We start from the raw sequence: 27535 nt of genomic DNA on the forward strand, positions 1-27535 counted from the left end.
AAGTTGGGCTTGAAGTTAGTTTGCGACTTGTTGCGCTTCACCCAGTGCACCGAAAGAGGGCGGAGAACATGTCCGGATGTGGGGCCCGCATCCTTGACGCCTGCGAGCCAGCCAGGCAGCCCTGCAGCGCTTGCTTGCCTGGTCTCTGTCGATCGCTCTCCATGTCTGTCAAAATGGAGGAAGGGGGGGGGTGTTATTATGGGTCTGAGCACCGCACGCTCATGCAGATGAGAGAGGAGCCTCGTCGTGGCAGAGCCCAAATCATCACCCACCCCCACGGTATGCCGTCCCCCCCGCAGGGCCAACGCCCGTGCCCCTATCACGGGACCATGCGGGAACCTGTTCCCTTCGTATTTGTACTCTATCTCTCTCTGTCCCTCCCTCCCTCCCTCCCTCCCTCCCTTGGGAACGCTTCAGAAGAATGGCTTTGTACCCTCCTCCTCCCCTCCCCCCCCCCCCCAAACGCGTTTAAGGAGGGAGCAACTTTTAGGGGAGGGGGTACTTCAGATGTCTGCACCAGTGATGAGAATGATGGAAATTTTTTAGGCCTCGTTGTGAAGTACTTGCCTCTGTTTTATTTGATGTGGGTTTTAATCAAGACACTTGAAGCCCATTTAGACACTACCTTTGAGAATTTCCACAGTTAGTTATGTGACGAAAAAGAGAACTCATACAATACGTACCAATTAAATTATATGTATATGTATGTGTAGATGTATATATGTATGTATCACATGGTTGAAACCTTCCTAGATCATCTCTCCTCTAATTTCCACTGACTTTTAATGAAACATGAATCAAGAATATATAATTAAAGTTTGTATTCCAAAATATATGGAATTTTATCAAATACACACACACACATATATATATATATATATATATATGTATTTGTCTTGGTAACTAGGCATACTTTTCTACATAAATCTGCACACAAAAACCAACACATAAGTCTGCCAACTTGGCACTTTCATTGCATTACAGCTCTCAAAATTATCGAATGAGAAATTGCAGCTAACTATTATGTATATAAACACTGGATTAAATTTTTTTTGTGTTATCAAATTTTGTTACACTCTAAATATTATTTCGAGTAATAATTTTATTCGTGGTAATAATCACAGTAGTGATTTTATTGGAATAAATTTATAACATTAGAAATTTATATTAAGATCCATAAAAATTATCAAGATTCTTGATCTTAAATTACAGTTTTAAAATATGTCCCCCCTACACATATCCATCAAAGGATTTGTAAAATCAAACACATAAAAAGGAACATCACATGTTTACAAATAAAGTTTAAATTATATTTAGTTCTTGATCAATATTGCGTGTAAAGCCAGCTCATAAGAAATGTAAGTTTCAAATATGAACTGTCAAAGCATGAATTTCTAATTTTTCAGTTTCAACTAAACTACTTATGTTAAAAATCAATAAAAAAAGTAAGAAGAACTGTCAAGACACGGAGCTGTTAACGACATGTTTTCAGCACTTAATGATGGTGTAGTTTAAAAACACAAAGGTGTTTTAATTCTGTACAGAATTCAAATATATGAACGCAACTACATTTCAAATTTACTTTGTCAAATCAGAATCTTGTTGGACTCTTTGCAAAGTTCAGACAATGATAAATTGATTTTCTGCATTTTTTGGATATCATAATATGTTAATGACTACATGTAGTTGTACAAATAAAACTGTATGACACATTTCTGGGTCAGTACAATTCAGACTTTCACATTGAATTCTACTATTTCTTGAAATATCTTAATAGTAAGTACCATGTATTAATATAAATAATTATAAATAATTATAGTTATTGGTAATGAAGTTTCTAATACGTGTATTTGTAATGAAGAATTTTTGTTTTTACTACACGTGGCAATCCTAATGGAAGGGAAGGGATTTTAGGTTTTCGCAAAGATGAATTGAATCTAAAACCAGCCATAAAAAACAAACGAAAAACGAAAAAGAAAAAAGTGATGAATAATCGTAAAAGTAAGTGAGAGAAAAAAGAAGAAGTGATGTGGCAGCTTTACAACAAGGGGGGGGGACTTTTGCAAGAGCAGGTGAATGCTCCAATTTGATTACAGATCCATATTCCTTTCCCACCACAATAATTATATATATAGTATGGCTATCTTTAGAGTATCCATCACTTTGACACTCGTCCCCATGCACCATGAGAACCACATTTTCTGTGCTGGATGGATGCTGGGCTGAATGTGAAAAAGTAGATGATTCCCCTCCTTCTCGACCAAAGTTGCCAGTTCACATCACTCTCTTTTTATCCCTTCTTTCCTCTTTTGTTTTACGTTGCATTAATGTCTTGCTGAATTTTTGTGCTTGTGTTTCAGAAGTTAAAATTCATGATTTCTTTTCGCATTGTATTATTATCTAACTGATTTGCTAAAGTATGTGTCTCCTATTCCAAATTTTACTTTTGGTCTACGTTCTCCCCTACATGAGTTTCAGCCTGTGGGTTTGGAAACAATGAGAAGTTTTTACAACATATATTTTTTGTAATAGCACTTTTTATGACATCTAAGATTTTAAAATATTTTTTCACATCATATGCAATTTTTCCTCTGTAACTATCATCTTGCTTGAGAGAAGTTTTTAAAATTCACTTGATATTAAATTAATACTTCAAGATTACTGTGATCAATGTGGTTGAGACTGGGACTTGGCTTTTTTTCAACACCGGGCACCTTTTTGACCAGAATAGTTAACTTCCTGAATTTCTGCCCAATCCTGATAGAATGAATCCTATTCCACCAGTAGCAACCTCAAGCCTTCCTCAGTCCCCCCAGAATATATTGAAAAGTACCCCTCCTATTTGGGTACATTGCACAATCATTAGCTCCTCTCATTTTTCTATTTGTAGCTTCCAATGATCTGCCAGCTAGACCTAATTCACTACTCTTAGGGCTGATCTGGCACTCCAGGATTCCCAGACGGACACTACCTTTCAGGCTCTCAATCTAAGTCGAATTTACAGTGGTTTTGGGGTCGGAGCCTTGAGCTGCTTCTTCAATAGCACATGCCCTCCCTCTGCTTTTGCTGCCCCTATCACGGAGATGGGCGCTGTTTTGGGCTTGGGCTCCTGACACACCGCTTCCCCTGGCGCACAACTGCTGCACCCATAGACAAAACTTTGAGTTTTAATGTTAAAAGTATGAGTCTTAATGTTAAAGTTATGAGTTTTGATGTCAAAATTCTGAGTTTTAACGTCCTTGGAAGCTACTTGATCAGATTTTCTCTTCCCCGCAATGACCCCTCTTGTGGCGCATTCGCACGAAGACGTGAGAGATCCCATCATATCGCTCAAACAGTAAAGGCTCTTACCTCGAATGGCCTTCATGTTATCAGCAAAAGGGCTGTTCGCAACGGTTCTCGTGGATAACTCATAAAATATACTGCCCAGTTGAATGTGAAAATAAAGGAGGGGGAGATAAGGTGGTACCACCACTACTACTCCACTACTCCAATCTGGGCAGTGTCCTTGTATATTTGGGTGATGCGTTTATCCATGCTTTTAAACTGCAGAGGTGGCATCTTGGCTTCATGTAATAACTGCTCACCTGGGCCGCTTTTGCACCCACTAGATCGTACAGACGACGTCTGGGCAGGGGATGTTTTTCTAAAAACTAAGTTTTGTGCAAATTCGGGCTGCTTTGAAGGCTGATTCCCCCCCTCACACCACACCCACACGTCATTATTTGTCAGAATTTTAGCTTTCTGTTTTTTTGGAAATCGAAGATTTGTATGATTCTGGTGCGGAAATTTATCACAGCATCTTGCCTAACGATGGCCATTAAAAATAGGAAAAAGTTTTGGTTAACTTTCAGTACACAGAATGAATGGGGACCAACTTAACTGGCTCAACCTCTAATTAACCAGTGAAGCTAAATGACACAAAACTCCAATCACAACTGACATCCATCCAAAATCAATGTTGCCACTCATATGATCATTCACCAACACTGGAAAGAAAAAGCTCTTCATCGCAGGATTCATTTTTTCTATTCGTCCATTAACTATGTGTCCATCTTTGTGAGTCTTCCAAGGTGATTTGCTTTGTTTGGCTGGGCTGCCCCTTTCGCAACTGAGGACAATTGCCCAATCTGGTTTGGATAAACACGAGTTCAAAAGCTCCACTGTTATTCCAAATTTGAAGACAAAAAACTTCTTGCTGCAACAGCATAGGCTCACCACGCTCGTCGTCTCACGAGATAAAAGGATGCTTCATCAGCACCACTCGTATTTCTCCACACGGCGGTCATTAAGAGCTCCACACTGCTGCCCCAGTTGAGAGTGCAGGGCTTCCCGGTTGTGCAAAGATATAATATTCAATTTCACACCGCGACTTCGACATGCATTCAGGTTTCCGAACTTGGCAGCCTCCCTGAGGATTATGAGAATCCTCCACTTTAGGGCAGATTGAGTTCTCCGTTCCTACTTGACGATACTGGAGGCTGCAGGAGTTCGATTCCATGCTTGCTTTTTGTGGCTCATCACCTTCTTCAGCGACATTCGTTCCTCGGATTTTACTGCGGTATTTTAGCAGGTCATTAACCTTTTCGGGCGCGGTTTATCCCTTTGTTATTGCTTTTCGCTTTCAACCGGAGGATCCACTTCTGCAGCCACTGACAAGGAAAAGACGGGAAAAAGCAACGTAAAAAGAGTCACAAGGGGAGCCGCAAGCTCACAACCGCTGACTCGTGCCACATATTTGATTAGTGCTTCCTGTGCAAACGCTAATTAGTGGCTCTACAAATTTCTTGGAGTATCAGTTCAACAGGCTTTGCTGCTTTAGAGGAAGCGAGGCCGAGCTGGATAGCGAGCGAGCGATCCAGAAATGGAGAGTTGTTGACTGCGGTCGTAATTCGCGGTGAATCAAGACCTACGTGAACCCACAAGTGTCCGGATGATCTTTGAGCATTCCGGGGAGCCATTTGTGGAAGAGAGACCTCCCTGGATTTTTTCAGTTTGTGGGCTTTACTTCTTGCAATTTTCGTCTGGTATTAGGATTCGTTTTGGGTTAGGTTTGTGTTTTGACGAGAATAACTGAATCTACCACCACTTGCGGACTCAGCAGTTTGCATTTCTTCCGAATGAAAATAAGAATCCTGTATACTGGTTATCACAGACTGGCATTTTCAAACTTTCAATACGAAACTTTAATTCTACTAGTCCTGAATAGAATTTTTTGATGATGCCTGCTCCTCCTGTGGTGGCCCTCCACCGCTCCCACAGCTTTACCTATCCCCACCCCTCCCCCCACTCCCCGGGCGAAATACTTAATTATAAGGATGGATGCACTCATTCTGGATGAAAGGGCGTGTGCTGGGCAAAGCTACTTTGATTTCGTTATGTAGGTAAATTGGCAGTTAATTTTGCTGAGATGCTCTTATCTATGACCGGATTTAGCTGTTGATTTCCCCTTTCTAAAATAGCACAAAGGATTGAATTCATATATATATATATATGTATATATATATATATATATACACATATTTATTTATTTACCTAGAGCCGTGTACACATGCTTTGAATTAATTGTGCAAGCCTGTTGAGGTCATTGTTCGATTGTTGGCGTTGACGGATGACTCTTCCAAGCATCTCAAGGTGGGTTCCAACTATCTGAGCTTCCACTGACAATGAAATGATAATCAGAAAAGTTATACTTAAGTTGTAATTGTTGTTGTACATGCACATGTATATCCACACACTCGTGCGCACACAATTGGCAATTGTGTACTCTGTGTCCTGTTTCATCCAGGGAACATTTGGAAACGGCTGTTGCTTGATAGAGAACCCATGCAGAATCATTAAAAGGACCCAGCAACTTTGCACTCTTAGTGATGCTCCACATCCTCAGTTGCTACTGAACACCATCTACCCGGTTTTTACTCCTTTTTCAGTTTAGTAGAAATCCTTGGGCTCCCTATCCATTTCCTTTTCTCACAGTGGTTGAAGAACCTAACCCACCCTGGACGTTGCAGAAACTTCTTGAGACTAATATGAAAGCTCTGAAAGCCCTAACGTGGGCCCCCTGCTGAAGAAAAAACAAATGAAATCGAACTAGAATTCCAATGAAGGGAGGGCTAATGACAGTTTGTGGAAATGTTCCCAGTTTGAACTATTATTTGTGAGTTAATATTCTGGCTTGTAGTGGATTTGATGAAAAATGAGCATGAAGTAAAATCCACTTTTGAGAGCTGGTCATAAGTATCCATTTTATAATGTTAGTGTGGGTAGTCTTCTTACCCAGTTCTACATGTGGAATTTTAACGCAGATTTAGACTATCTAGGTATTAAGATTATTCGACCGATAGTTGTTGGTTCGAGAGCTGCTTTCTCCTCTTCCTACAAGTACATATTCACCTAAGTTCATGCAACATCAATCCTGGGCAGAAACCTTTTCTCCGATCTATCTTCTCGGTAGGTTTACCCGTTCGTTGGCAGGCTCTGGGCTGCACTTTATACATCTCACTTGAGTAATCACCATCAGATGTAAGATGTCGCAGGTGCAGAGCAGAGCTACACGGCAAACCAGAAACCTACCTTATGTGCAGGTGTATCCTGATGGGAGGTGGGTCAGCAGAACATGACGTGATGTGGTTTCTGATAATAGAACTAACCGATTCTGTGTGGAGACTCTCAATTTTGAGACGGGCTCAATTACAACTCTAGGAAGAATTGAGTTCAGTTTTCTTTTTCTCAGGGCATAATCCGTCCCAATTCGGACATAAGTGGAACACACTGATGTCAAGAACCTGTGCATGAACAACCCCTTCTGAAACAGCAGGCGACTAGCTTATGAAAGACCCACATCGTGATCATTTGTGGAGTTCCTAGGGCCTGTGTCGAGGCATATGAATATGCGTATGTGCAATTTGCAACATTCAGGGGCCTCTTGACCTCTATATCTCGAAGTAAGACCATGACAGAACTCTCTCCTCTTACTGAAGAGCAAATGCTCTTCCCAGGTTGTATTCAATTTGCAAGCCGTCAGAGGCTGCAAGAGGAAGGTGCTTTCAGTAAATCACGTGACTTGTGAGTCCAGCTAAACATGTTTGGATTCAAAATATATAGGTGGTTATCCCAAAGAGGTCACTGATCGTCTACAGTCATCTATGGGGATTCAGGGAACTCTCATGAGCAAAAGTACGACATCGCTGAGAACATTAGAACCATTTCGATTTGTCGTAATCACGGAAACCTCGGAGATAGTTGTCCATGCTCTCCTTTGTAGTATCCCACTGCTGCGCCTGGATGACCTCATCCGGGGTGTGAGCTTCCTCCTGAACATCAGCGCCTTGATTAACGAAATACACATATTTTCAAGTTTGAACATCCTTACACAGCAAACCCCATCAATCTAATCTCTGAATAGAAATAGAGAAATCCCCCTCCTCCGCAAGATCCAAGTAACAAATGTGAATGAGCATATGAATTAAGACATGCACGAAGATACACAAGGCAAATGAGAGCTTTATCTAACCGTTGGGATAATCTTGAATGAAGTTCCGTCATCTCGAACAATCAAGGTCTCTTCGGTGCGATCCCGATATTTACCTCTTCTAACCTCCACCTGACAATCACCCGAACACTTAATATATCAGCAGGAGTGTAACATTGACCTTCAAAAAATATACAGGAGCTGGATCTAGAATACACAGAACATTTACAAAAGGATTGCGTTCTCCTTACTGTCAGAACCAAGATGTCGCCCTCACTAATTCGACTGCATATTCTAAGGGCAATATAAGATAAATATCAGGTGGGGGTTGCATTTCGAATCTAGATAATAGCATTGCAAGTAGAACTACGTCAATTTGAACAATGATTTAGGATACTGTCGATCCAGTATACCTTGACATCAGCTTTTGTGATTGATTTCGTAGTAGAATCGATGACATAAATATTTTCGAGATCCAAAACAAAGTCCTCATGGTCTTCCCGAAGATTTCGATAGTGCTTTATCAAGAAGACCTATGGAAAACGAAATCATGTCATCATTTGTTTGTGCATGAGTATATACGAGTGGTGCTAGACACGCAGAAATTGTTAATGCCCCAAGTATACAAAACAATGTCAGGATGCGAGAGGAGCAATGAGGAGTAACGTAAACAGCAATTTGAAACGATTATTTTAGGTACACTAGTGCATATTATAGAGACAGTGTAGAAGAACCTTCATAGCCTGATACTCAGTTTTTGAAAACGGCGCACGCGGTGTGTCGATTGGGGGTTCTGTCACGGAAATATATTCGTAATTGCTCTTCATGCATCGAAGAGGCTGCACACATGTACCAAAGCGTAAGGTTATCTTCTATAAATCCAGTCCAGCTTTAAGGGCTTCAAAATTTCGAAAAGGTGAACAATGAGATTCTCTCACCTTCTTTGGCATTTCCCCGATAACCTTTGGAATTGCGTACGTGTCCGTATCTGGGGCAGTGACATACATCTGTACATTTACCAGACATGTTTTAAAAAGGTGAAACACTTCGAATGTCAAATGCTAAGTCTGCGACTCTGAACATGGCTAACGCTACAACACAATGGTTCTCTCCAAAACATGGCAGCCCTTGAAAGCCTCAAAATTCGGCGTGTAAATACCTCTCTAAAATCAAAAACGTCGTTATCTTGATCTGGTACTTTCCTGATGAAGAAATCACAGTCATACAAGCTGAGTTTATGGAATTCGTCTTCATCAATTTTGTAATCTACTACTCTCTCCTCCTCCACACCTTCAGTAGACATAAACGTTTCACTTTCTTGTACGACGTAGTCTCCCATAGGCATGTCATACTCGGTGTCAAAGTCCCTTGAATCACCGTCATCCTCATCGTCCTCACCCGTGCCGTCCATTTCGTAGTCCACCGCATCTTCAACCTCAAAGTCATCCTCCGACCCGCGAATTCGTGTGTCTCGTCTTAGCTGCCGAGAATGACGAGTTGGCCTCGAAATCCGCATTCCGCTGGTTGTTGTACTTGAATAAACATTGACCTATTAGGAACCCACAAGTAAGCGCAAACCCAACAAATATCAGCTTTGAATTAAAAAAAAAACACAGGTTCTCAAAAATCTCCTTAGGCATTTGACTACCGTCAAGACTTTGGCCAACCGTCGGCCAGGGTGCATCAGAAATTATCAGCGCAAAAACCCTAATAAACCACTCTGTCAAGGCAAGTCACCCTTCGAATAACCCTTTCCGTCTGATCGTACCATTCAAGAGACAAATTAGACCATAATAACCAACACTAGATGCCATGCTTCAGCGTTCACTAGAACCTGATTATTAGATCTTCCAATTATCACAAAAGAAAATCCTGAAGATGAGGATAATTTTCTGCAAAAAATGAATACGGTGCTCCGCATATTTGAAATCAAGTTGACCAGTGAGTTAAGAAATCACAAGAACTATGGCGTCGCTGCAATTGCATGGTATCTTGGCTGCACGACTAAAAATGCGCGGAAACAAGGATAACACCTAGCTCTCTAGAAATGACATCGGGTGTATCGTATTATATAATTAGGTTTTGCGGCTCAGAGCTTAGAAACCAGAAATTGACTTAATGTTGAAACCTTACCGGATAGAACTTGGAAACAGTCGCAGTCCTAGCTGGTACTCGGCGCCTACACCGGGCACCGCTTTCATCGCTGCTAACAAAGCGTGGAGACGGTCTGCTACCATCTATGGAGTAGCCTCTCGACAAATTACGAGGAACTACCCATGGCTTCGAAGCGGAAGTTGCCTTGGGAGTAGGAGTCGTAGAAACGGTTCGACTTTTAGCAAAGCTCTGGTCGAGTTTGGCTGTCCACCTCAAGCATTGCATACCGCTAGCTGAATGAAGAGCCGACATTTCGAACGCTGCTCACTTAAGCAGAATCCTGTGATGCAGTCGCAGGGTAGAACAAACTTCAAAACATGATCTCAACTAATGAGCATGCTCAATCTCTTAACAGGATCGACAACACAAAGTAAATTCAATGTCAAGCCCTGAAACCCATGTCCTGGACTCGTGAAATATGCTTCAAAAATGAGATGACACTGGGCTAAGGTTGCCCACTACAGCAGTTGCTAGCCTCCTCGTCTCGGATGAGCAACAAAAAAATTGAATGGAGATTGAGGGGGAGAGATAAACCCCGCTAAAACCCTGCACTGAAAAACGAACCCTATCCAAACCACGGCGAGACGGAAGGTAGATGATGAACTAGAGTACTGTCCGGATGAAACCCTCCCCAAACGTATCCTCTCCACTTTTTAAGCTCATCCAAGGCGATGCTCGTGCTTGTGGACTTTGCGTCACTTCTGATGTGGCGGGGCAGGTGATGTTTCGTCTCGAGTCCGGTTGCATGGGAACTTGATTGCAGATAACATAACAGTCTGTTCTGCTCACCTTCTCACGTCATGACGATTCGACAAACCTTCAGAAGGTTTGTCGAATCGTCATATGGGTAGTAGCAGGTTTCTCTTGCTTTGCAATAGCTCTGCAACTGGCTTGCAACGACTGGCAAGTGCAAGCCTGCAAGCGCCATTTCCTAAGTTTGCATTCCTTATCGGGCATAATTGATATGCAAATTTTGGTACGAATAGCAAATGGTTGATGGTTTTGCGACACTTTCAGATTGTGTGAGGTAGGTGCCAGCACGCCTGATTTCAACTGCTCTGCTTTGAAGTTGAAGACGGCGATGAAGTCATTCCTGACGTTTTCCAGGTTCATTGGTGCCAAACACTTGTGGCTAAGACTTGATTCCAGCTGAATTCAGTGTCATTCACAGCATTAAAACACCGGAAAACCGCTACAGCACTTTATGCCCTCTCTGTAATTGACGACTGAGCTGCCTGAAATCTCCACTATGTCCACACCGTGGCTACGAATCATGGCTGATAATCGTGATTACTCTTCGTTTGAAGCACATGGGATTGAAGTGTGAAACATGTTTTTTTTGCACAATAACTTCACTAAAAAATAAAAACAAAAAATAACACTTTGACATGACATTTGCTTGCCTTTCAGGTTGTCTTCTTCTCTCCTTTGCCTTCTTGGAATTCATGGCTTGCTTTGGTTTGTTTACACTTCATTTTTCTTTGTGTTCTCTGTTTTAGTTGTTTTTTTTATTGAGACGAGCTGTGCTGATGCTTTATGCTTCACATTCAATATATTTGGGTTTGAAGGTGTTGGGATGAAATAAAAAACTCATCCTTTAGATTAAATAGGCTTACCTTTCATGTGTAGAAGGACACAAGTGATGTGTCGTATCTCGTAGGTTCATAGTGGATAAGTATTTAGGAATTCGTCTTATGATTAATAAATATAATATTCTCTTTCTTGACATGATATCAAAATGGCCAAGGAGAAAGAGGCCTTGGTACAATTATAAAATTAGAAAATAAAATGGATGTTAATCAAACAGAAATAGAAGAAACAACTAATAGAAATAGAAATATCTTTTTTGAAATTTATTTGTAGATGAAAAACTCTTGTATTTTATAATTTTCTCATATTTAAAACTAAAGAATAAAAAGGATTAATTGATAAATTATAAATTATCAATGAATTAAATAAAAATTAATATATATTTAATTAAAAATATAAGATGTCTTAGTTCAATATAATTTTTTTTAATTTAAAAAAAATATAATAGAAGTTATTTTTATATATAAAAATTTAATATAATTATTTTTTAAAATCTCAAAAATTATTAAAAATAGTTGATGGTTTTGAAACCAAATTAAAGATTCTACCAACTAATCTAAGAGATAAAGTAATTTATACTCTTCTTACAAGTGCATGTAATAAAAAAATTTAAGATGAGAAAGGTATGCAAGAATGAATATTTACATGCAGTTATCTAGAATTAAATCAAATTTTGCACAAATCAACAACACAATAAATTAAAAGAATCGTTAGCTAAATTATGTTATGTATAAGAAGCTCGAGACTCTATAGCAAAAATATATTTGACGAAAAGACTAACCACACTAAAGATAAAAAATGAAAGCATAAGCAAAGATATTTAAATATTAATATTTCTTCTTAATTAATTATTTATAACTAAATCTCTTTTAAATAACAAAAGTGTTGTTATAGCTTTGATGTATCACATGCATTTAAGTTTTTGTATTTTCTTAGTGTTTATACAAGATCAAAATCTAAACTTGCAAAATTTAGTTACACACTTCATCTAAGAAAATAATAATAAAAGTTGTCATTACAACTATCCATCTAATTCAAATTTAGTATTTAGATGCAAGCATTAGATAAATAATTTTAATAAAATCTCTTATTCTTTATAAGTAGTATTTTTTTCAAAGAAATAAACCATGCTATAACTCCAATATAAGATTTTTCTAAGATGTTTTTAAAAATTTAATAAATCTCATTTTAGAAATACAAATAATTCTAATAATATTCCTAATAAATTCTAATTTAATGATAGTAAATTCAATCATAGAGCCAAAGTTTGTTACAAATTTATTAATCATAAAAAAATAAAAATAAAAATCTAAGAAGCTAGAAACTACTTTATATGCAACATTGCTAAATGATCAAGTAAAATCTTCCAAATAATTAAATTTTAGGGTTAAGAGCTGTTAGTTGTATAATTTATGACAAAAAATATTTTAAAATTATTATCCCATTTTTATATAACAACATACTTATATTTACAAAGGCTTTAGATATGGAACAAAAATATTGGTGAAGTTAATGTGATACATCAAAATGACAATAAATAAGTGTATTTCTTGTTGTTTATTATATATCTAGTATCCAATATAATTTATTTCTAATCAAAAAATTGGTTAAGCAAGTTATAAATTTCTATTACATGCTTTTTTTCAAACCTTTAAAACTTTAAGCATAAATTAATTGCATATTATTCAATAAATTAAGATTTACATGTTCTTTATTATTCTATGCTGATACAATAACTGAATTATAAACAATCAACTTCAATGGCATTAAGTACTATAAAAATTGAAAACTTAATATTCAAATAGAATAATAGTTATAGATATATATTTCTTAAAAGATTATAAAATTTAACAAAGAATAAGCTGGTTATCAATCTAAAAAGTATTAAAGATATCATTTTTAAAATTTATGTATTATCAGTAAATAACACCATTTTTAATTCTTTGGATGCAAAATTTTATTGATCTAAGTTGCTTAAGTTAATAAAAAATCTTCTTAAATATAAAATGATTCTTATGAAGAAGTCATAGCAAGTATAGATGCCACAAATTGAAAATATATAATAACTACTCAATTTTTGTTAGAAGCTAAAAATGATATATAATTTTTATTAGAATTATCACCTAATAAGTATTTAATGAAATATAAAAGAGTATTTAAAATCAAGCATGTAATCAATATATATATATATATATATATATATATCAATAGTTTTGTAGCTAAAGAATGCTCTTAGATAATAAGCTTTAACAATAGGTTTTTTTTTTTTTTTTTTTTTTTTTTCCTCAAATTATCTTCAATAAATAGCATATTAGTATTTTTAACTAATTAATTTCTACACATCCATTGAAAATATGTCACAATTACTTATTCAAATTATAAATCATAAGAAGAAATCAAATTAAAATTATTCACTCCTAGTCCATTTATCTGTTTTACTAAATATATTACTTGTAAGCTACAGAAAGCTCTTTATGGACTTGAGCGATTTAAATGTATCTCATACTAAGCACTTTCTGATTTTATTTTGTTTTATTTTTGGTTTACTTTAAAGTATTACAGATACTAATTTATACTTATAATGAAATAAGAATAATATTTTGATGTTGGGATTTTTTTTAGATTATATCATATTAACTACTATTAATATAATTTTATTATAAAAGATATAATATCAAATTTCTACTTAGATTGAAATAATTGATTTGGACTAATTAAAAAGTCTTATACATTGGGCTTATAAATCTTTTGTAATGAACAAAAAAATTGTCTTAAAAGAAATCAATTTAATTTCATCAAATCTTTATTGCATAAATTTAGAAAAAAATCATTTTTCATAGTAACTATATCTATGGAGCATAGTAACAAATTAACTAAAGTTTTATTTATTTATTTATTTTAATATTAAACAAGAAATTAATTAAACAAAGAATTTTTCTTATGATGCACTAATTAGTAGTGAACTTCACATATCACTCAAGAAAAGATTAGATATGTTTAAATCTATCAATATTATATCTTAATATTTGAAAAAAATTTATTAAAAATTAAGCAAATAAAGTTTGTGATAACTCAAATTTATCTTATATTTAGGTATTTTATAACAATTGTCAACACAATTGCTAATTTCAAGTGGATTTTTAGATATCAACGAGGCAAGTAATTTGGATGATTGTTGTTTAATATTCATATATAATATTAAGTTAAAAATTTAATTTATTATTTGGACTAACAAAAAACGAAGAACAATCATACTATGCTCAACTAATTGCAAATATATGTCATTTTAAAAAACCTACATAGAAGCTATTTGACTATAAAGATTGCTTAATAATATTGGTTATAAATAAGCTTAATTCACTAATATTTATATTGGCAACTTAGTTGTAATACAACTTAATAAAAATCTAAGTTTTTCATTATAGAAGCAAGCACCTTGATAATCAAGTCTATTACATCTATAAACAAGTACAAAGCAAAAAATAAATTAACATATTGTTGTATCCATTACATAGCAACCAATATTTTTGTAAAAAGTCTCTTAAGAGACAATTGTCACAATTGTCCTATACTTATGGCTTGAAAATCTAATGTTTGAAAATAATTTAATTAAGAAAGATGCTAAGTTGAAACAACAGATTCATTCTTTATATTGCATTGTAATAGATGCCTATATTACTTAAGCAAATAGAAATAAATAGAAATAATTAGAAGTATGTAGAATATGTCAAATAAATAAAATTTTACTTAAGAAACATTAAAGAAGTTTTCTAGATGCACATTAGAACTCTAGATTTCTATAGATATGCCATGTGGCTATTAAAATTTATTCCAAAATTTTCTTATTTAGAAAAAAGAGTGCATTTGAAGCATCCTCTAATTAGATGCTTGGATAAAAAGTCTCATGGTTTTTGAAAGCTTCTACAAGATCTTCTTGGTATATATATATATATATATATATCGAAATAAGGCCAGTTTCATTCTTATAAATGCACTTTTTATTCCAATTCTAATTAAAGTCCTTTACATAAATAATTGTATTTTTTGTAATTAAAAAGAGATAAGTTATGCTCTTACATCTAAAGACTATAAATACTTAGAAATATGTAAAATGATTTAAGTACCACCTGTTTTAAGAATTAAAACAAAATAATTTAATTAATATCATCTTGATTTAATAAATTTATATCATCCTGAATTAAACAAAATAATTTAATAAATTTAAATACATATTTTTCATTTTTTTTGCAAAAAAATCAAAATTACTCAAGTAGTTTATTTATTTATTAAAATGAACTAGTAAAAAAATTCAACATTAAACATCCTATTATCATAAATTTGGTTTTCTAATTTATCCAAAACATCATGTAGATATGTATCTGTTAATATATCTATGAAAGCTAAACTTACAAGAATATATATATATATATATATATATATATATATATAGAAAAGGTTCAAATTATGAAACAAAATAATTTATACATTTTTCTTTCAATTGTGTGTTATTTATTTATGTTTTACAGTTACAGAAGTTGTTAGAAATTAATTAATTTATATAAGTGAAATTGTATATTTTTTTAAACAAAAATCAAGAAATTCATCGTAACATTTGATGAAAAAATCAATTTTTTGACTTAGTATCTTAATATTAGGAAATTTTAATAGTACTACATAATATTGTTGTAAAATTTTAAGGCATCTTGTTATTGAGTGCACTATTATTTCTTAAAATATATTTTTGAAATATTTTTTGATGAGAACTTGATCTGATCACAGGAGATCGAAACGGAGCAACAACGTGATTAGGACAGGTTTTTTCTGTTTACTCCGAAAGACAGACTCTTGCTGCAGGGAAGATTCAGCCTGGGTGGCAGAAACTGTTCTACTCTGGTGCACAATGCTCGTCCGTCTGGCATCTTCAAAGTCCTTCGATGGCACAGAATGGAGCATACGTTTCTATTCTTGGCGCGCCAGGCTTGTTTATTCCTAGAAGAGCATCGGACCATTCGCTGGAGAAGGAGCCTTGAGGATCGAAACGGTTCTTTGTATCAAGGAACTTGCCCACGTTCCCATATTTCTCTCCAACACCCTGAAACACGTAGTTGCGGTTCTTTCCTCAGTGTGGCCGTGCGCTGTGTTTGTCGAATGCAAGCTGCTCAAATTCCTGAAATATGTCCATATCCAGCCTTTGTGTTGTTGCATCGTTGCCACGGGACCACGTAAAGTCAATCATGGCCTTGTCCTCCTGAGCAGAGCCGAGATAGGCATCAGTCTTACGGACGAATCTAATCAATATACCACTGTACAGATCAAGATCGCAGAGGCTCATTGGAACTGTTGCTTGCAGGTCTCTGATGTCGCGGAGAAAAGACTTTAAGTTGCTCTGCTGGTGGAAGAGCAGCGGAAGCTGCATAGATATTGAGGCCTCCTATTCGCTGGTCCCATGGGCAGTAGAAGCCCGGTAAATCACTACTTCAACATCCGCCAGCAGTCTGAAAAAGGTGTTGTCTACCAATGACTGAGAAGCCAGAAAATATCAACCCGTTCTTATTATACCCATAGCCGAGTTCTTGCTGTGCAGTTACAGTTGTAAACGCAAGATCACACTTGAGCTGCCGGTTTCGGGCTGATTCGGCCGCTTCTTCTGCTTGACATCGGCCATCAATTCAGACGAGTCTAATATTTCCAAAATTTGTAGCTACATTGGAACTTATCAGCTTGTTCACCTCACATTGCAGACACTTTTATCTTAAAATTTCTAATTTTAACTCATTCGTTTACCTCAGAAGGCTGCATACCAGCAACCCTTGTGCCCGTTATTACAGCCTGTGGTTGGGGCTGAAATCCAATGAAGTTGTCGATGCCTTCTTCTGGTGGTCCTCTCTGTAAACAACTTGACCCAGCGAGGGGTATCATGTGACATCTCCAAACTCTACTTTATTAGCGATCCGAAGTGTTTCGTCCTCAAACCCAACGTCTCCTTTCACAAATCGTAATGTCAAATTTCTTTTGAACGTGGGTTGCCTCTCACGGCAGCAGCAACAGCACTGAGAATCTCTTGCTCAGTTGATGGGTAAACCACAGAACTTGCCTGATAGAAAAATTACTCAAGCGTGTTAAAAGCACACTGCAAAGATTCACCGATGAGATTTCATTCCAATTTTTCTAAAGCTTGTAGATTTCTCATGCAAAGTGTGTATCGAATCTCGTTGAAGCATACTATGTCTCCCTGGCAAAGTATGCTTTTCTCAAAACAAATTCATTGTCTTTGAATAGTTGAAGATTACTAGTAAGGTGATACACGTGATCATACCTTGCAAGGAGATCTATCATTCCAAACCTTGTAAGCGTACTCGAGTTAGCACTGTCCAGTTTCGTCGCATTTCTCCACTAGCCCAGGTCTAGTAGAGCTCACCAGGGTTACCGTGCAGCTCCAAAATAGCATTATTGCCAGCAGAATCCAGCAGGCTCCCGAAATTTTTTTCGATCCATGAATGAAAGCTAGCCGCATCCTTGTTACGAGTTGGGCTAGAGTTCAGATACCTAAAAAACTCTCCATCAATTCATAAATCTACGTAACAAAGAAGCAGGGGCTTTCTTGGGGGACAAACACGGACATAAGGAAGTCAAAATTGTAATTGCAGTTTTACTTTTTTTCTAAATCAACTAGAGTATCAACTTGGGTTCACATGAAGTGTCAGAAAACCACGAAAGTAACCAGAAGAGTTCCGTGCTAATCTCCTCAAGTTTCCTCTAGTCATTCACAAGACATAATCTGAAACAATTACTGTAGAATGTGGGAAACATTTTGGGGCTACCCGTCATGGGTAGTCACCTCTGAAATCCAATGAGAATCAACTCGGCGTGAATGTTATCTGCCGAACTCGAGGAACACCAATCTTGTTGTGCTGGATTCGGATCTGTTTGCGAACATCCGTGTAGTCTCGACATGCATACGTTGCAAAAGCACTAGACTGACTCAATGAGAACCAAAATCGAACACCGGAAATTGAAAGACAAAACATAAATGGTTAAGTCTTCCTCAAGCAGGCATACAGGACCTCACAAAGCGCCTGCGCGGAATAACCGCCCTACACCGGAAGTTTGCCAAGCGCTTTCGACAGGAGCTCTAAATGCGTTCCAACACGTCCACTTCCCAAAGAACCGTACGTGACACTCGCGTCATACGGCTCCGTTCTGGAAATCTTGAGTCTCATCCCCTCTAACCAGAACTACGCCTAGGTTACCGAATCACGAAGGCCTGGCATCGAATCTGATTTGCGTTGTAACATTGAGTAAAAACCATCATGATGAATCAACATAGAGAAATTCCATTTTCGTTTTCCTCCAAAATGAAGATTCAAAAGAGGAATGCTGTTTTATTGCATCAACTGTGCTCTTCGGAGAATTAACACCGCACTAGACTGCAAGCTTGATTGTCTCGGACTCTTACCACAAGGGAGTCAGTCTTGTGCGATTGGGCAGCCATGGTTGCTGATGATGAATCTTCACAAGCAATCTGGATTACACAAATGCTGATGCAAGAGTGTCCCGGGGAATGGCGCAGAGCTGCTTGGTCTTGCTGCAACGGAGGAGGGAGCTCTACCACAAGCCCAATCATAAGTTTTGAAAGGATTACAACAGAAATGTATAATGCTAAGATATTTTTTTGTTGATAATTATGCTATAAGGGAGGATGTTAGAGATACACGACGTCAAGGTCAACTATAACAATTATTGTACTACATTAATAGTCCATTGTAGAAATATCAAAATAATAAAAAGTAATTCAATAGTTGGTATTTATCTCTCTACTTTTTATACTCTTGTTTTTTTTTTTGTGCATTAACACACTGTGAAAATACCACATTGTGTAGTCAAGTGAGAATTGATAATTTAAAGATAAATTAAAACAAATATATTATATTTACCATGTGCATTTCCATGCAATTTGCATGGTTGATAACAACTAACAATGGACTTGTATATTCTACCTTAAGCAAGTTGTGGTAATTATCACATTGCCATCACATATACATGGCTTATTGCAACAAGCTACAACCACTTTAAACACCACTTGGCTTGAGTAGCATGTCACACACACTCACAACATGTAGTTAGAATATGATTCACAATTTCAGTATGTAATGACTAAATGTATAAGATGTTGTCATCATACAAATGCCTAAACAAAAAAGATGCATTGAAAAGAATGAAATATCCAAAACTTGAACTACATTTTAAAACTTTATACAGAGTTTACTGTTCATGCTTTCTGAACAGTGAGTCTATTGCAAAATATACTTGGTTCAGTAAATATATACATTCACAAGACCATGCACACACACACCACCCTCACCATGGATGTTGTTAACAAAACTTCAGTCAATAGTTTCACACATTGGCATCCCAGTTTGGCAGCAATGAACATGATCATCTCAGCAGTTCTCTACTTGAAGCTTATGTTTGACATTGGCTGCTAAGGTTGAAAAATGATTCTATTCTAAAGTAATCACATGACTGCCATCCAGAAAACATGAACTCTGCAAAGAAAACTACACAATGCACTCAATGCTCAGACTAACATGAAGTTTTTTCCAAAACTTACATGTGTTAATGAAAAAAAGTAAGTGATATTCATGTATTATACATATCTAGCTTCACAGGAGTAATTGCAAAAAAGAACGTGCACTTATTCCATTGACCAGTGCCAACTCTGAAGTCCAAAGGGATCAAACTTAAACAGAACTAGGGAATGAGGAATGAACTGAACATTGTGATACAGGGTTCGAGGGAAGTTGAGCCTCGTATCCATCAGCAACTTGTAGAACCGTTTGCAGGGCTCTGTCAATGTCCTTGTTTGTTTTCACAAAACTATCTGTAAATGAAAACTTCCGTGAACACAGGATTCCAAGATTCACCCTAATTCCTTGCAAAGATTGAAAAGCCGTCATGACATAAGCACGAGACGAGCCCATACTCTTCACATGCAGATATCAACTTATTTCTGTCAGCGGCTATGAACGGACAGCTCAAGTTACAAATTTATTTCCAATATGTTTCAAATAGCATATGGATGTTCTTGTCAATACGATCCGTAATAAAATCAAGCCAGGAACACACAAGTTCCGCTACTAGTAAGCTCTCATGGCTTTCTCCTTGACTGAAAACCCCGCTGACATGATTCCAAAAATTTGTCCAATTTCACTGTACCCATAACACAGTACAGTGTCGTAATTGAACATCTTCATACCAGATTGACTTACGAAAGAGTATTCGGTTATGAGCTAATTCCGGATTGCTGTCTCTCTTACCCCGAAGCAATCTATCAGCGCCCACAACAAACGGAACTTGAATTGTACCTATTCCCCTGCCTTGTGTATTAACGTCCTCTCATTCCAATAAATAACCGAAGGGCCGTGCCAAAGCAACGCGATCTAGACTGATCATCGAGTGGTCTAAAACCTGGCGCGAAAACGACCGAAGACACCCATTTGGCCAGCAAACTACGCAACCGGGTAGGATTCATTTGAAGCTCCAACCTTCGCGCCTGCACAAAGCCACTCAGCAACAATTAGTATCCAACACTCGAAATTGATGATCGAAACGGAAGTCACGGCATGGAGAAGTAGAAAGAAAAAACTGAGAGAAAATAACAGAAATTGAGTGCTGAGACAAAAACCAGGAGTGAAGTACCGCAACATTCTAAAATCGGCGTAATGTCCACTGGCGGGTCGATAGTGATAGGCTCTCCCAAGCCTCCATGAATATCCCATTCAAGCCGGCAGCAGCAGGCTGCAAGCACAACAATGATGTTCGTCATTGCACTGGTGGGTGAGGTCGAAACTTACGATACAAAATGTGGCACTGCTGCTTGGAGCCACCAGCTCAGACCTTTATGTAGCCACGAGGGAAATCCGATAGCATAGACATGGGACACTATGTCAGAGACACAATCAAGCCACGGTATCGGAATTATAGACGGCAGTCAGATGCATGCCAACATACTGATCCTTGTATTAATCGGGTAGCAATACGTAAGACGACGTTGATTCGGCACCTGCGCTACGAAGGTCCGGTAGCCTCAGAAGTCGAAAAATCGGCTGCGCTATCGGAGCTGGGAGCTGCGTTTTCCTGGTAGAAGCATTGTAGAACAATTCCTTGATTCAACTCACGGATGACTACATTTCAACAAATCCTCATCTGGGATTTGTGGGGTTCAAATTGGGTGGCGGGAGGGGGCAAAAACATTCCTCTGATAATTTGTTGTAACTTGGAAAAAAAGAATATGCGGTAGAGAGGCTCTTTTGCAAGTTGAGGGCGGTCTTGTACATACAGATAGTACTTGGTTTGGACCTTTGTTGCGCTATTGATTCAGTCATACTGATGTAAGATATTATACTTTTCCATAGGTTGTGTTTTGGGCATCTCTCATCACCCTTGGATTACAAGATATCAAACTAAATAGACATATTAAAAACCATACCTAAATTCTTACATAGATTCTCTATTTGCATGAATATTAAATTCAAATATTCATCCTTCCTAGTGCTTAGTCTGGGGTGGATTCTTTGTGTCTGAACAAAAATGTTGCTACATGGGGAATCTAAGTTAGGCAATCTTGGATGGAACCAAAGTGTTGCTATGTGGGAAATCCAAGGTGGGCAACCTAAGTGGAGGACTATCTTTACAACATGATAAACTTGTGGTAGACAACCTTGGATGAAATATAAGTATTGCAATGTGGGAAACTCAAGGATGGCAATCATAAGTGGAGAACCAATGTTACAATATTGTAAATTCAAAGTAGACAACCTTAAGTAGACAGTAATAGAGGATGGTATTCAATCTAAAATACATTGCATAAATTGTAGATTATTATATTAATAATTAAAAATACTATTTTTATAATTTATATTTTTTAAAAATTTTTAGTCAATATTATTTTTTACATGTTCTTAAGCTTTTTTATAATATTTTAAATTTAGATAATATTTTTTGCTATTTTTTTTATTTTTTATAATATATTTGATCTAAATTGTGTGGATTTGAGTGTGTTTTATTTATCTTGATCCTATTTTTACATTTCAATAAAGATATATACAAATATATATATAAATATATAATATAATTTTATTTTTTTAAGAATTAATTAATATTTAGTTTTATTTAAACTTTAATATATTTTTTATTTTAAAAATTAAAAATTAAAATAGAAAGATAATTTTTTTGTAATTTTTAATATTATTTATATTTTAATATAAATTTAATATTATAATTATTTTTATAAAATAATTAAAAAAATGTTTATCACCATTTTTGATTAAAAATTTAAACTATTAAATTTATAAAAACTTTTGATATATATATATATATATATATATATATATATATATAAAATAAAATTTTAATATTTTTTAGAATAATTAGGAATTTTATTTTTTAAATACCTTATATATAGGCAAAGTTTTAGAGCATCATCCCTTATAAAACATGATCTTGGTTGATTGCTACATAAGATGGTTCCCTTCAATGCATGCACCAAGCTTAGTTATACATAATTATTCATTTTTCTCTTAAATGATATTACCAATCAATGTTGTTTTTATCCAAATCATAAAGTGTTCCAAACATACTTTATATTATCACCCCTTTCATTCCCTTTACTTGTCTTTGTCTTTGCTATTATATTACTTGTCTTTATATTAGATTTTACTTGTCCCTTTACTTGTCTTTATATTAGATTTTACAAAGATCATAACAAAATCCTAATCAAATTCTAACCTAATTCTACTAAAATCTTAAATGAACCTTAATCAAATTATAACCAAATCTTAATAAAATCCTAATCAAATCTTAATTTAATTCTAATAAAATAATTATGAAATTCTAAAAGAATTATATTCAAATTCTAATAAAATCCTAATAAAATCTAAATAAAATCTTAAAAAAATCTTAACAAAATTCTATAGCAAATTCAAAATATTAATAACTAACAATGTAAATATTGATCTAAACTTAATATTTTTATACATCTTAATTTTTTATTTGATTACAAGCATAAAAAATTTGAAGAAGAATAAACTTATCAAATGGGAGAAAAACCTAAAAATCTACTAAGATGTCAATTGACCTCCTTCTCAAATCATGATTTCAATCTTTTCTCATCAATATCTCTATTTTTTATTGAATAATTATCTCTTTAATTTCTATAGTTTTTGGTAATCAAGTCTACTATTGGTGTGTCAAATTCTATCTCAATAAAATGGGCGGATGATTATAAATCTTAGAAATCTTTAATATCCCTCTAATCTCCAAAACTTGAGATTTCAAACCACATGAATTTCAATAAACATTAATAGAATTTTTTTTATCAAGCTTAAACTTACAACACATATTTAACTTAAGTACAATCACAAATTTATAAATTTTTATTTAAAGATCTATTACAAATCTCACAAAATGCTCCAAAGTATAAATCTGTTTTATTTCATAAAAATCAAAATCATTCTAAAACATCCATGATTTTACAAAGCCTTCACAAAGTTATTATAAACTCATATTTCTCAAAATTAATGCCAAAAGAACCTTTTTCTTGTTTGCTCTTATATTTTGCTCTCCAATCAATAAAAGAACTTTAGATTTGCTACAAGGATGCAAATTTATACTTTGGAGTCTAATTTCAAACCAATTTTATAATTGGTCATCTATAGGTATTAATATTTAGTTTTTCTAAGTAATTTTTCTTAGGAGCTACTATTTAATTTGATCTTAAGATGCTTATGATACTCACCTTGCTATCCTATCTTATTTTGTCTTATTTATGGCCCTACAAAGTGAGTTGAAGTCCATTTTATAAAAAAGAAATTTTATCACTTGTTAATTTTACTACCTTCTTGATTTATATTTATATTTCTAAAATAATTTGGTACTATATTCTGAAATATGGTCTTCCATAATTTAATAATTTCTTCTACAATCTATCTATTAGTTGTATTACAACACAACATTATCATGAAATCCTTAAAGTTGTATACTCCCTTTTTGCTTCATATTGCTTAAGTTTGTACTTACATGCATGCTATGATACCAATGTACTATATGCAAGCAATATAAGATCAAAAAAATAATGATAGTAGATGATTTTGTAGTTTTTTTTTTTATTTTTATCTTATTTTAAAATTATTATGATAACTTTTTGTATTTCAAATGTAAAGAAAAAGGTGATATTCAAAAGTTAAAGAATAAGCTTAATTGGCACAATCAAATTATATGAGCTCATACTTACAATTTTATATACAAGCACGTAAACAATCAAATGTGATTAATTCAATGCAGTAGTATTTTGAGCTTTTATTTAATCTATTTAATAAGTCATGCTTGCAATATTAATGTAAATATTACAAATAATTTGTATATCCTTTGGATGAGAGCCATGCAATTAATGGTATTATTATTTGTCAATTAGGTATTTTGTAGACTAATAACTAAAGACAATAAAATTATTATTAGAGGAATAAATATTATTTAAGATGGATGAAAAATCTAAATAAGATAAAAGTTAAGATTATGTTGGAAGCTAAGATTTGAAGGGGTATTGAAGGCTTTTTGTCTTCTTTTTTTACACTTTTTGTAAAATATTGTTGTTATAGAGGACTGATAGGAAGATATTAGATAATAGAAGTAGTACTAAAAGGATTAAGATGAGGATTTAAAAAGCCATTTTAGAGCAATTATATAGAATTTTATAATACTATGTGATTAATATAAAGGCCTTTGATGTAAAGTGGCTAAAACTAGTTTTATTAGAACTTATATTATATGGACAGTTTTGGGCCAAATTAATAGATGGATCTTGTAGATCAAATGATTGTATGTATGAATTTATCTTAGATATTGACATTGAAAGAACTTTGCTAAGTCAAGGTTATTTTAAGTGATTTGGAATCCTATGAAATAAAAAAGAATTACATTTTAAAGGACTTTATAAGCAGTATAATAGATCAATTAGTAAAAAAATATAGAATTATGAAATTATTTTTTTAAAAATATATTATATGAATTTAACTTAATTAAATAATAAAAAAATATTATTAAAATTTAATTGGATTAAGGTCTTAAAAATTAAATTTTAAAGATTAGTGAAGATTTCTAAGATCTTGAGTAATTTTCTAGTTGGATTGAAGAGATTTATTGTAAGATTATAGTAAACTTAGTTTGAAACATTCTTTAAATTTTTGAAGATAAAGAAGCAATGCAAAGAAAAAACTATTGTTGTTGGTAGTTTCACATCAAGGTTGAAAAAAAAAAATGGCCAATAGTTAAGAAAATTAAGAACTTTTTATTCCAATTTATAAATTTTGTATTCTTTAATTTTTGTATAGTTATCAGCTAGTAGATTGAAACATGTACAAATTTTGAAGCAAGGCCTATAGTTTAATTTATAATTATTGAGGTTTTAAAATTGCTATAGAATTTAATTATAATTTATTAAGATTAATTAGATTATCATGAGGATTTCATTAAAATTTTATTATGAATTAGTTAGGATTAAATTATAACTTCAATAGAAATTATTATAATTTATTTAAGATTATTTTAGAGTTTTTTTTTTTTTTTTTTTTTTTTTTTATGATTCCTTTAGGATTATTATTTTTTTTTAAAGATTTTTTAAAGATTCTATATAATTTTTTTATGAACATTCTTTAGCTAAATCTTTGATGCATTTTAGAATAAGACAACATAAAATACAATATAAGTAGTGAATCCAATGTGAAAGTTTAAAATAAAAGGTATTAAATGTTATTTATTATTACTTGGATTTATTAAATAAAAAAATTAAAAGTATTGAAATTTAAAATTCAATAGATATCATGGACATACATATTTATCTAGATAAGAAGTGCTAGATAGAAAGTAAATGTGAGTAGATTTGATATTATCTTATGACAAAGCTTCTTAGAAGCTTTATAGATGCGTATTTGACTTTATGCATGTTTATAGTTGATTGGTAGATTAAAAAATTAGCTAAAAAATTAGTCATTTAATGCACATATAGATAGCTTGTAGTAGAGGATAATAATGTAACATATTGTCATATAGTGTAATTTATAATTTAGGAATATATGAAATATCTAGCTATAGAGAGTTTAGCTTTAACTTATCTGCTAATCTTCAATAAGTGATTTATTCTACTTTTAACTTATATACAAAGTCTTGGCTCTAAAAACTTCTTTACTTTGTATAATATGTCCAAATTGTAACAAAATTCTTCAAAACATATTTTTCTTCCAAATGATTTCTTCTTCTTGAATTTTAGAAATTCATATCTCTTGATTCAACTTCTAAGTTTCTTTCAAATTTTTATATAACATAGCTATTATCCTTAAGCTTTATTACAAAAATGAACTATAAATTTGCTACCAATCTTTTGACACTTTAGAAATCATAGTAAGTGCTCTAAATTCTAACTTATAAGCACCCAAGCATTATTTTCTTTATATCTCAAAAATCCAAAACTTAAATGCCACAAAATTTATGAAAATATTTTACTATCATAATTATGCACATTCTTAAAAAGTTTTAGCCAAAATTTTCTCAAATTACTCAAGATATGGCTCAAAATACAACCACTAGTAAATTGGGTCACTTGCTACTCTTAGATTGCAAGCATTGACTTCAACTTCTAATATTTCCTTTATTCTAAGTTAAAATTTATGAAGCAATATACAAAAATATAGCCAAGAAAGTGCTCTCTTCAATTCCAATTGCCAATCCTTCATTGCTTTTTATACACATCTGTTATGTTCAAAAGAGTGACAATAGGTGTAAAATCATTACGTTAACTTTGAGTGTCCATATCTCTTTCATATTAACTCCAAATCACACAAAATTTGTACCAAAATCATAGAAACAAACCTAAACTTACTGATTTTAGCGTCCAAAGATCGAATGACTTCAAAAAAATAATCCTAATCTCTAATAAGATTTCGGGCAGCTTCCTTGAAGCCCATTGGGCATGATTTTTGGCCAATAGGAATAGAGATTTTTATCATCCATCTCCATTCATTCATATAGATGCCCTAATTTCTCTTTTTTTCTACCTAGACCCTTCTCCAATCCTTTTTCTATTAAAATTTATATAAAATATACCTATGTTACTTAATGAATTGTATATCAAACAAACAAACACAATATTTTTATATGGTAGTCAAATCACAACATAATAATGCACATAAAAAATTTGCCTTATAAGTTAAGACATGTGTCTTTCAAATTAGACACATATTACAAATTTTATAGAATGTCACGATATAG

General features: G+C 34.1%; 1 protein-coding gene, 1 long non-coding RNA gene and 1 pseudogene across 2 annotated transcripts; all 3 read right to left on the minus strand.

Annotated features, from left to right (window-relative positions):
- Positions 1-6966: 6966 nt before the first annotated feature.
- LOC112292107 (PLASTID TRANSCRIPTIONALLY ACTIVE protein 6, chloroplastic) lies at positions 6967-10123 on the minus strand. Its single transcript, XM_024540264.3, has 7 exons — positions 9605-10123; positions 8631-9020; positions 8410-8478; positions 8206-8310; positions 7885-8004; positions 7514-7603; positions 6967-7313 (listed from the first exon to the last, which is right to left on the minus strand). Exons 1-7 carry the CDS (start codon positions 9875-9877, stop codon positions 7197-7199), a joined length of 1164 nt encoding a protein of 387 aa, XP_024396032.1. The 5' UTR covers positions 9878-10123; the 3' UTR covers positions 6967-7196.
- A 5867-nt stretch (positions 10124-15990) lies between these two features.
- LOC112286492 (L-gulonolactone oxidase 3-like) lies at positions 15991-18435 on the minus strand (annotated as a pseudogene).
- Positions 18436-20244: 1809 nt separating this feature from the next.
- On the minus strand, positions 20245-21214 carry LOC149989814 (uncharacterized). The gene is made up of 2 exons (XR_016504117.1): positions 20915-21214; positions 20245-20768 (listed from the first exon to the last, which is right to left on the minus strand). It is a non-coding gene; the product is annotated as an uncharacterized LOC149989814 (long non-coding RNA).
- Between the last annotated feature and the right edge of the window lie 6321 nt (positions 21215-27535).

This window comes from Physcomitrium patens, chromosome 1 (assembly GCF_059467195.1).
Source record: "Physcomitrium patens ecotype Gransden chromosome 1, ASM5946719v1, whole genome shotgun sequence".
Classification (NCBI taxonomy): Eukaryota; Viridiplantae; Streptophyta; class Bryopsida; order Funariales; family Funariaceae; genus Physcomitrium; species Physcomitrium patens.